The 11,833-nt window shown below is 40.2% G+C and overlaps 1 protein-coding gene across 2 annotated transcripts in view; it reads left to right on the top strand.

Annotated features, from left to right (window-relative positions):
* The first annotated feature begins 6 nt into the window (after window positions 1–6).
* Window positions 7–11,833, top strand: part of ANKH (ANKH inorganic pyrophosphate transport regulator) — a 105,780-nt gene continuing 93,953 nt past the window's right edge. For both annotated transcript variants that reach the window (XM_085312001.1, XM_085312000.1), the window contains exon 1: window positions 7–247. In XM_085312001.1, the coding sequence (XP_085168127.1) occupies window positions 152–247 (96 nt within the window). In that variant the 5' untranslated portion in view covers window positions 7–151. The remainder of the gene's footprint in view (window positions 248–11,833) is intronic.

Here is an 11,833-nt window from a genome sequence, read left to right as displayed (position 1 = left end):
CCCGCCCTTGCTGCTGTCTCTCCCGCACTCGCACACAGGCGCCCGCTCGCACGCACACCCCTCCTCTGCCCTTTCATCCTTCCCCGCCGCCGGCCTCCCTCGCCCTCTCCGCCGCGGCAGATGCGCCTGGGCCCGCCGCGCAGCTGGGACTATGGTGAAATTTCCAGCGCTCACTAACTACTGGCCCCTGATCCGCTTCCTCGTCCCCCTGGGCATCACCAACATCGCCATCGACTTCGGGGAGCAGGTAACGCGCCGCGGCGGCGAGGCCCCGCGGGCGGCGGGTCCGCGGCGCCGGCCCGGCGGCTCTGCGGTGCCCGGCGCGGCGGCTGCGGGCGGCGGGGATGTGCTCGCCGGCGCTTTCCGCCCGCCTTTCCGCCCTGGACCTCACCGGCACGGGCCGTGCGGAGCGCTGTTTGGATGCGTGGGGTTTGGGGTTTGGTTTGCTTTGCCTTTTTTTTTTCCCCTCCCTTGTATTTCAGGATTATGTAATCCGAAATTACATAATGCATTTGTTTTTTGTTGTTTCCCCTTCTGCCGCGGAATTGATTTCTCAGGTGAAATCACAGCGCAGTATTTTCGCCTTCTGCGCAGGGCGAGCAGCCGCATTGCAATTTCCAGGTCAGCCCGGGGACTCAGGATATTTAAACCRGTGCTGGGGCAGGGACAGGGCAGGTGGCGGTGAGAGGGGCTGCTGCTGCCGCCGCCACCTCTCCTTTGGCTCCGAGCAGATCCTCGTTTTAGCCCCACTCTGAATGCTCTTCCTTGCCTAAGGCTGTCTGCCGTCTTAGGCACCAAATAAATCCCCTCCATGCCAGCCGCCTTTACCTGCAGCCCTTCTTCTTCCTGATACCAGTTTTCAACATTTGCACTAAAAATACCCCGTGTGCTTGACATATGCTCTTCATCCCCTGAGCTTTTAATTCAGGATGCTGATTTGCCATAGCGCTGCGATGTGGGGAGCGCTCCGGTCTCTCGGTTCAGTGTTTGTGTCATGCTGGAATACATGGCCTCGCACTGAAATTTTTAGTAGGGCAGTTTGCACTAATGCTTATTCACAAGTGTTAAGCTGGACAGCCACAATAAGTATCCCATGTCGCTTTTACCCTTGTCATAAGTCAATCGGTTTTGCCAGTTAGCTGGTATTTTCTAACTAGAGCGTGCACTTGCTCCTTGAGCAAAGATCCTGGGGAATTAGTGCGTAATTCCACATGTAGGTAGAGAAAAATCAAATAAAAAACATTACAGTAGGAAAAAATAGTTAACTGTAATGATATGTTTATCATAGTTGCTTTAATCTTGTAGTCCTGTAAGTTTAGATAAGCCATGATATTTTAAAAGCATCCTTGTCTATTGACTGCATACTTTCCTACTAAGTCAGTCTTCTATAAACCCTGATCAAGAAAAGAAAACCTCTCAAGAAAGGGAGGAGATACACAGGAGGAAAAGTAGCTTAAGTATTAATAACTAATGTGCAACAAAAGTTAAATCAAAAGCAGTCCATTCAGAAAACTTACTGTGACAGGTGCATATATACAATTTGCTTCAAACAAGGTCAGCTTCAATCAAAGTCAATGTCAGCATGTTAAAAAGTTCCTATTGGCTTCAGTATACCTTGGATCAGGCTGCAAATATTAGCAAGCAAATTATTAAGCATCTCTCAAATAGTGTGGCTTAGCAAAAGAGGAGCCCTTCCCTCAAGAAAGAAATTACAGTTGTATAAATGAGGGCTGTTCTGTGTGGCCTAACACCAGTGTCCTGGTCTCTAGTTACGCTGTGGGAATGTTGATTTATGGATGATACTTACAAGCATATATCTATCCAACTCTTGCAGCATTGTGGAGTAAATAGCTTGCAAAAGGGAATTTAGATGATAGCTATGTCACAGGTTGGGATTGGCCCTCCAAGAGAGTTGGGGTTATTCCCTGTCTGACAGGCTTTGGAGGTACCTAATTAAAAAGAGAAAAATCTAGGGAGCAGGGAGACTCCTTCAGAAAACTCTGGGTCAGAAATGGGAGCTGGAAGGATGCCTTCTGCACCAACCTAGTGGGAGACTTACCTAGACAGGAATCAGGAAACAGAGACAGGGACAAAGTGACTCCCAGACTGAAAAGATCCTGTTAGACACAAGGATAGTAATTTTATTTTCCTGTATATAATGCGTGCAGTTATTTGTTAGATTTGTAGGATAATAGAACTAGGTTTGTGCTGCTGAAAATATATTGATCTCTTGAGACAGTCACCTTTTTGCTCCAAAATTGTAATCATTTTAATAACAGAGCTGAACAGAGGCAACATAAAAGAATGGCTGTGTCAACAGATAGCTCTGAGAAGGCTTCAGTACCTACTTCTGTGAATGTATGCTTCAGATAAGAAAGATTTCTAAGAATGTTAATATAAGTTAGTCAAATTTACTTGAAATGAAGTTACCGCCTCTGAACAATACTGTAGAAGAGACAGAATAAAACTGTAAGTCAACTATAAGAGATCATTGCATAAAACTAGGGTAGAACGAGCCTCGCCTGAACAGAGAAGTCTTATTTTTAAGGAACTTTTTTTAGGTTTTTAAGGATTATTGTAAGTCATGAACTTTGATATGTCTTACTCATACATTGATACGTTTTATTCATACATTACTTTCTCAGGCAGGAAGAGTGTTTGAAAGCAGAGTGTTCAGATCAGAGCTTTTTTAATAAAACCTAATACTGAGATTGAAAAACAAGAAGAAAACAGAATCTCAACTTTTTTTAGCTTGAGAAACTTCTCTATGTCTTCGATAATTTTATTCAATGGCTAATGTGAAATTTGCAGTAAAATTATAGAATATTTGTAGAAGCCAGTTTGACAGTTGTCCTTGTCCTATACGATTGTTTTTTATGTCAATTCTGTTTGGTTTGTAGGAAGTAAAAAATGCTAGGGCAATGCTCATAAAAACTAACAAGCTCGTCTCCTGCAGTCTGCTCCAGAACCGCTATAGTCAATGAAGTCAGTCTTCTGTTGGCCTTTGGGCCCTAATCCAATAACCCTTTAGGACAAAGCTATATTACAGAGTTACTCCCGTCTAGTCAGCTGATCTCATCTGTTCAGTTCATAAAATCTTCTTGCACAAAATACATGAGTTTTTAGTTCTACTAAAAACAGGTAGACAAGGTAAATTAACAGAAGATTAAAGAAATAAACCATTTCTAACCTATTTTTGTTTCCTTTTACTGCCCAATTCTCATAAAATTTATTTACAATATTACATAGATTTTATGAATTTTTCTTCTTAGAGTAAGGCCTCCAGAAAAATAGAACCAAATATTTCARTTCATCTCTTCTTCGCTGCACAAGATTTGTATGTGCGCACATGTATGCGTACGTATATTTATTTATTTGTCTCTATCTATACACACATATACACACCACAGCATTTTCATCCAAAGAGCTTAACAACACTGGAAGGAAGAGTCTTACTTCCCTTCTGCTGTTGAGCACATTCTTAATTCTTAACATTTTATCGCAAAATTCACAGTAATTAGTGATTATTTAGAGCCCAGCTGCTGGAGATCAGAGTTTGCATCAAAAATGCCAGCTTCCATGAAAAAAAATTGTTGAGTGTGTTTGCTTGGAAATAAATAAACACGATGGAGTGCGACAAGCAACCTCAAACAACTCACTCAACCTCAGAAGACTCACCCTCAGAAGACTCACCCAGCAATAATACCATACCTACCCTTACAGTCAAAAAACCATCACCAGCCAAATTCATCTTCCTTTAACACCTTTTCAAAGCTGCTCATGTATGTTGTGCTGTCTTAGTTTGTGATTTATGTGTACATTTTTATGAGCATTATTACAAACGGGGAGAAGCGTGGTGCACATTAGTTAACTAACTTGCTTAGAAGTGCATGGCCAGCCTCAGGCAGGATTAAATACAGTTTGCGAATATGGCTGATAACCCTGTTTGCTACTCACAGAGTCACAAAAGACAGATAGCAATATTTTGAAAACACTATCAGCACTAGATAGCCTGTCTGCTGAGGTTCCTTAATTATCAACTGGAACAGTAGGGTTTCTTTTTTTCCTGTGTAGCGGTAATATAGCTAGGCCTCGAATTATGAGTTTGAATTGGTGTCAGTAGGCATTGATTGGGCAATTTTATTTGCAGACATAACCATTGTTTGCACAGACATAATTTTATTCAGTGGCATGTAGTTCTTGGAAACTAAAACCAAGCAAATGGAGCCCTACTGTCGCTTTCTCCTGAAATCACTAGGGTGCTGTGGTCCTGCAGAGAAATTGCCCTACATTGCACATGAGTTAGTAGTTGGGATTAAATCGAAAAACCATAAAGACAATACTAACTATTTTTGATTGGAATTTTTTTGCAGTCATTGCTTAAAAAATAAATAGCTTTTTTTTTGAAAACCTATTTGAATGGATTTCTTTTTTATGCTTAAGCAAAAAACTGTTGTCAGGAAAGCAGAACAAGTCATGAATAATGTATCAAAAAGAATTAGAGAGCTTATCTTCTGTCTGTGGCATTTGCAAACCTAGTAGGAGGTTAAACATTTTGATTAATGCTTTATGAAGACCATTTCGGGGGTAGGTGTTATTGCCTGGAAGTTTAGAAAAAGCAATGGGAGAGCTCATATTCCCAACTGTTCCTATGGGATTTGGGCCAAGTTACATAACCTTTTTGTGTCACAGTTCACCTGTCTTTGAAGTGTGCATAAACGCCTACCTATGTGTCACAAGGATGTAATGAAAATTAGTGTTTCAGAAATGCTCTGAGATGAAAGGTGCTATATGAGTACAAAGTATTCCTGTGATTGCTATTGTGAGAGGTCAGTGAGTCATTTAAATCAAATCAGATGGGACTTTAGTACTACATAAACAAGAAATCTAACAAGATCTTATAATTGGTATAGACTATGACTATACGTGATTACCACCACCACATTATTAGTATGGTAGTAGTATGGTAATTTTAACTTAAATTTAGATCAAATTGTGTTGAAGAAACAAACATGTACAAAGTCTACTATCAACAGATTTTTTAAAAAAAAATCAGTGGTAGTATTTTGAAAGAATTCATCCTGCAGGATTTGCAAGCCAGATATTGTCAGGGAAGCTGCTAAGAAAGAAAAGTGAAATACATTCAATTTCCCTGTCCAGAGTGAGAAAATCCACGTGAGTGCTTATCTGAAGGTACCACATAGAGTGAAAAAATGAACCACACACAAGTAGAGGAGTCATTTCCAAGATTTGTACCTCAGCACTGAAGTCTGGAGATTTTCTTCTTCTGAGCAATGCATCTTTACATCCTCTTATGTACCAGCCTGAGCCCTGCAGCATTAGCTCCTAGGTTGTCATCTGCCAAGCACTAGCAGTGACAATGCTAAGTGCTCTGTAGATCACATGGCCCATTTTTAAGACTACACGAGCAATTAATTGGGCTTATATGTCAGAATTAATTGCAACAGGCATTAGACACCAAACAGTCCATTCACCAGCCATGCAGAGCATTTACGGGAGTTGCACAACAAGCAACGTATACTAACATCTGGGAAAAAGTCAAAGCTCTAATAAGACGTATTAGCAGCTAAAAGCTAAATCTCAGCAGTGTATTAACTCAAAAGGTTACAGAAGCACATATTTCCAGAAGCTAAACCAGTATATATTTACAGTTGATAACATACACAATACAAATAAACAAGTAATAAAGAATAGAGGGATTGTAGTTCTGGTGGGGGTTTCAGATGATACTAGAAATTGTGAGAATGGACCTTAGAATGAGATGTCCATCCCTTGCAGTGCTCCATGTTGCCATATTGTAGAATATATAAGCTACAGCTCAGATCTGTGTTACGCCTCATTTGTCAATATCTTCTCTTTTTGCATCCTACCCTTTCTTTCCTTCACAAAATTCTTCAGTTTCCTGCATCCCATTTCCAGCCTGCCCACTCCCCATGTCTCTGTCAGCACTAATATAATGAATCCTCTGGACTTTCTTACACTTCACAATTAAGAACTGGCAGATTTTATATCTCATAATACCTGTTAAGCATGTTTGGAGTAGCTGGCTAACTGTATAACTGTAGAACTAACCTGTTTCCAGGAAGGGATGGAGGGAAAAAGGGGGAAGACAATCTAAAATAGTTCATCTAAAAACTGAACAAACATGAATTCATATGATTTTTGCCAAGCAGGTTGATGCAAAATAAAACTTTTCATGTCTGCATGGCAGAGACAATTCTCCCTACCATTATATTGCCCCAGGCAGCAGAAGGCCAGATGCATTTATGATGTCTGCCTGGCATTTTGGGCTCCCAATCCCTAGGATGGAGGGCTCTCTCTGGAGACAGTCCAGTTTGCTTAGGATACTTAAACAGTCCTTGACTGAAAAGGATCACACTGTACTTGTCACGTTGCTTACTTTGCAGGTAGGGACCTGGGTTCTTCTCCATATTCGAGTGAAAATCTAGTAAACCCAGGGAGTGTTAGTAAAGAAAGTTGAAAATACCTATAACCTAATTTTAAAATACGGGTTCAGGACTGGAACTTTGAAAGGGAATTGAGCCACTGTATTCCTTATCATAGAAAGAAATGTCAAAAGTAAAACTTCCAGGTTTGAGCTGAACTGACCACTTAATTTTTTCTTTTTTTTTTTTTTTGGTTTGTGTTTTCTTGTTGCATTTTCACAACAACAGGAGAGCTGACTTCCATTTGTGTTTGATTTACTGTACCCTAATTTTTTAAAATCTTTACTCATTTTGCTGCTGAATGGACAAACTGATTGTATACGAAGAATTACCTGACATGAGCAAACTTATGACTGTAAGAAAATGAATGGTTGTGTTTATGTACAAAGTGAGGCACCAGCTCTGAAATTGCAGATAGTATCTGTTAAATGACTTTCTGTCTTGATTCTAGACAAGACATACACATCTGTCTTAGCATCAATTTTGCTAGTTTGGGGATAGTGATGTGTTTCACAAGGCAATTGAAAAGTTTGTTTCTTTATGTTTGTAAAATATGGATGTAAGTTGCTGTATAAATAGAAGATGTAAATATATCTGCCAACTCATGCAACAACCTCTGTTGCATAAAAATAACCAATGCCAGATTTTACTTTGTAGCAATTTTCAGAAATCTGTGATTTTCTTAAATAATGTATATATTGCTGCTAGGCTAAATTCCAGTTTAAGTGGCGTATCGGATCAGTATTTGTTCAAATGTTGCATAGAAAATTTGTAATAACCTTAGATTTTAACGAGCTAATCAAACTAGTTATTGGTGTCTCATCACACTTGTACTTGGAAACCTGTGGATTTGGGGAGAGGGAAGCCAGAGTGTTAATATACAGCTAGATCATCAGATTATGCTTCCTTCTGCTTGCCTGATTTCCTACTGACGTGATATTCATGTAGCTATGATTTTCAGCTCTGCTGCTGCTTTTTTAGATAAAAATTAGCCTGTGAATGAAAAAAGAACTGCCATAAGAACAAGAGATCTAAATTGCTCATGAACCTCTGTGTCTGAAACAGCAAATCTCTGCAGTTCTCCAGTTTCTCTCTGATCTATGGTATCATTTCTGTTTAAGATTTTCCTAGCTTTCCATGATTAGTTCCTTTCTGATATACAATGGAATAAAAGTGCCTGCCTGAAACATTAACCAAGAAGAATTCCAGGTGGAAACAAGCCTTGGTCTTCCAAAAAGAGTTAAAGTACACCATTTGCTATTTGTGAACACAATTGATTTCTCTACCATTTTCAAGAACGTGCTAGAAAAGGAGATGAGAAACGCAGGAGAAATAAAGCAGTTATTTAAAAATATRTATCACTGTTACCCTACCTTGGAATCTCAAGTGCACCATATGAAATTCTTTTCCCATGAGTACACAAGTAATTCACTGTTTCAGATTTGGTGGGAGTGTCATTCTCGGAGAAAAGGCAGTCTCTATTGCTCAGCATTTGCAGGTTTGTTTACTGATGTAGCACTGTTTCTGAATGGTGGTTCCGCAAGATTTCAGCTTTTACTGTTGCTAGTGCTTTGTCCAGATTGTTAGAGTTGGCATGAAAAAAATGCAACATGCAACTTATTTTCAAACAGTTTGCTTCACATGGTTGTTTTGCATTACTGTTGGATGAGTGCTAAGGTAATGGTTTCCAACCTTTTTCAAGTTGTAGAACCCAGAAAATCTTCCAGTGGAGATGCAGAAAAAATTGCTGTCCACACAAGCAGGATAGCACATCTGAGATTACATTTATTTGATCCTGTTTCTCTGACTCCTTGTAAATAGCCCTTAAAGTACAGGGTTCTGTAAGACATAGATTGAAAACTCACTACACTGAGGCACATGTTAGTAGTTTGCTGACAAATACATTTGAAAGGCTTTTGGCAGGGAACAGGTCTTTTTGTCTATCTTCTTGCCTTCTTAGCTCTTAAATTAGTGAATGAATTTAGAAGCAGGTTGTATCTGAATTTTATTGCGTTTGTGTAACTGCTCTACTTTGACCCACATTGGCCTAAGAAAGAGTTGATGCATGCCATCTGGGGCTGATTTTTTCCCATGGTAGAGTCAGATGGTTTGCATGTGTGGACATAAAGGGCAGAGCGTCCCTGCATCCACTGTTCCTGTCCGGTTTCTTAATGACAGTATTTGACATTTACATCCCCGAAAATGGAGGATTTATATTTAGATTTTATAAGGCTTGCTTTCCTGTTTGCTTCATGCTCGTGCTGTGTCTGTGTTTACCTCACTTTCATTCTGCTGCGTATCAGTGATCAGTGTCTTATTTTTATAACCTGTCAGTGAGCAGCAGCTGCTGTTTCTATGCCCATGACCAGTTAAGTTGATTCTCTCTGTCATTGGCCCCAAGCAGTTCCCTTCTTATTGTGAAGATTCTCATTTTGATGGTATACCAGTATATTCCAGGAACACGAGAGCCTTTGATCTTACGTCTGTACTTCTGCAGATGAAAGGCAGACTGTTGCATGAGACCATCTTTACCATTTCCTCTGTCAGCATCTACCAATTAGAAAGCATTTAGCACATTTGAAAAGAAAATGAATAGTTAGCAACATTACAGCTCTGGAAGACACTTCACATTTTTGGTTCTGCTAATGTGGAAAAAAATCTCAGTTATATTAGAGGAAACATTATAAAAAATAAGCATTTGTGGCTTGGACAAAAAGAGAATTTGATAACTGTCTGCAATTATATGGAAAATATAATCATGTTGGAGAGGAAATAGCGTTAGCTAGGTCTGTGCTGCACAGGAAAACGTGGACAGGAGCAAAAAAAGAAAAAAAGAGAGATTGGGGAAATTTAGACTGGAAAGGTTTCCAAATAATTCTCCAAGTAAAGCACATGAGTTGTTCCATCTCATACATTACTTAGTTTTGAACTATGTTGGCGTGAAAAATCTTGTGCTTTAGATGGTATTAGATGGTGGTTCCATTTTATATGAGCTCAAATTCAGTGAATCACTGAAAGCAAAGAATATTGTTATCAATGTAGAGCACTGTACAGGGTAAGTCACAAGTCACAAGTCTTCTGGCAAGGGAGGCAAGCAACTTAGGAACCGTATATTCCTCAAAGATATACATTGCAATCTAATCTAGAAGGGTGATGCAGTTATGGACTCAGCAACTACAAAAGGTGTTTCAGATCCTGCAGAAACATGAAGTACATGCAGTATCTTCCAGCCCTGCACCCAGACTGCCTTTTCAGTTCAGTTCTGTGGATCATTTTCTTTGCTTGGTAGTCTCTTAAATATTGAAGAGAGTTTAGTTATGCAGACATCCTTGTGGCCTTTTCACCAGACTGGAACGTGCAGCACAGCTCTTTACTGTAACTGATTAGAGGTAGTTATCAACTTTTGCATGACTCAGTGCATAAAGAAATCCTGGGCCAGCAGATTTCACAGTTAATGTGCCAGCAGCAGAGGAATGGAAAGGCTCAGAGCCCTCAGAGCCATTGTCCCAGTCTGAACCTCTAGAAGGAATGTGTGGGCAAACACGTCTCTCCTGCTTTTCCTCTGCCTCCCATTCTGGGCTTCCCTGTGGGCTCACATCACAACTGCCTTGGTCAGTCAGTCCATTTTGCTCTCTCCCTGTAATTGGCTTTTGTAACTTATTCCATCAGTCCATCCCTCATCCTCACCCAATGTGGCATTTTGGAAATTAGTTTGAACGCTAGTATCATTTACAATTCACTCACCGTAACTCAAGAGACCTGCTTAGGAGAGGAGCTCAATCCTACCACTCACTGCACCAGCTAGAATTGAAAATCTCATGTGATGAACTCAGAAGGACAGCTGCTTTTCCCACTTGCTAGCACCACTGTGCAGTCTTTTGGCTGTTTCACAGTTGGTGGGGAAGAGATCTTCCTTTCACTAGTCTGCTTCCTAGCTGATCTGAGTAGCTGGGTCATTAGCCTTTAAATGCTAATTTTTGTCAACTTTTGTTAAGAGGTTTTTGAAGTCCCATCAAAATAACTCCATTTCTCCTTGTTTTTGTTGCAGTTCCAGAGACATCTCTCGTCATTTTTCTCTGCACGTAYGTGGTACAAAACAACTGGAAATGTCAGGCCACAAATTTAGTACAACAACACTAGCAGCTTCCCCTGTGCTTATGCTGAGGCATGCATGATGGTTTCACAATCTTAGGCATTTACTTTAAAAGAGAAAGGAAGTCCAAACCACAAAACATTTTTCAGATCCTTAAGATAGTGAAGGTRGTCATTCAGAAAAGCTTTCTACTTGCCATAGGTAAATATGTTTTTCATGTTCTGTAATATGAAAGACCTACACATGCATACACCCACCCACACACAAGCACACACGTATATTTAGTGTGTTGTGTCTGAGCAGGAAGAATAGAATGCATTTATAGCAAAACTGTATGCTGAGTGGCGCCAAGTACTGTCTTGACTAGGTATTAGTCTATAGGCAAGGGCAAAAATTAAGCGAAGAAGGACAAGAGCTGTGCATGAAACTCTTTAGGTAATTGCATGTGTACCTGATATGCCCTTTTCATATTGAGACACTATTGGTTACATTCTATTACATTGACTGCATGTGCAAATCCTGTTTTATTTCTGAACAAACGGTTTTGTACATGGATCTCATCTTTTTATGTGTGACCTTGACAGCAATCCCGATTGCTGCGCCAGTGTTTTTTATATACTTGTGGGCAGTTATTTTGCTTCAGAGCTTTCTATTTCAATGCATGAAAGCATGACGACCTTTCAGCATTCACCGTCTTGTTCTTATATGAGCCTTCTGAGATGCAATCAATGGTCTGTTGGCTAGGACCTGCTCCAGCATTGTAATAGTCTTTGGAAGAGCTTTCTCCAGAAATGTCCCTCACTGTAATATATAAGGAGTGTGCTTTTTCTGCGAATACTGTGCAGATGCCAACATTTCTCTCTAATAAATTTATGAGAAATTCCTGCAGGTAGCCTGCTTGACACTTTTTTGTTACAGGCTTGACCTATTGGTGATCTTTGAATCCTTGTCCTAAAAAGGCCTATTTAGCTGTGGGCTAGCTTTCTGGAATCATGGCATGCCATTTTTGTGAACTGAAAGCTCCTACCACATTGTGGGTGGTTGCATCACTAAAAAGCAAATTGCTAACAAAGGCCCAATTCCTGCCTGAGGACTTTTAGTCAGGAAACCTCATGTTAAGTGGCATATTTACACCCAAGCTCCAAGGATTCACTCTGCTTGCAGTGATCTGCAGATACGAAGTCTGCTGTAGCCTGTGTACATCCACTGATTTAAAGGGGAAATTGAAATGAGGGAGTGGCAAAGGAGAGAGTTTAGATTAAGGGGGAAGCCA

Source organism: Rhea americana, unplaced genomic scaffold (genome assembly GCF_003343005.1).
Source record: "Rhea americana isolate MKP2758 unplaced genomic scaffold, rheAme1 scaffold_353, whole genome shotgun sequence".
Classification (NCBI taxonomy): domain Eukaryota; kingdom Metazoa; phylum Chordata; class Aves; order Rheiformes; family Rheidae; genus Rhea; species Rhea americana.
This window is presented reverse-complemented; position numbering and strand designations above follow the sequence as displayed.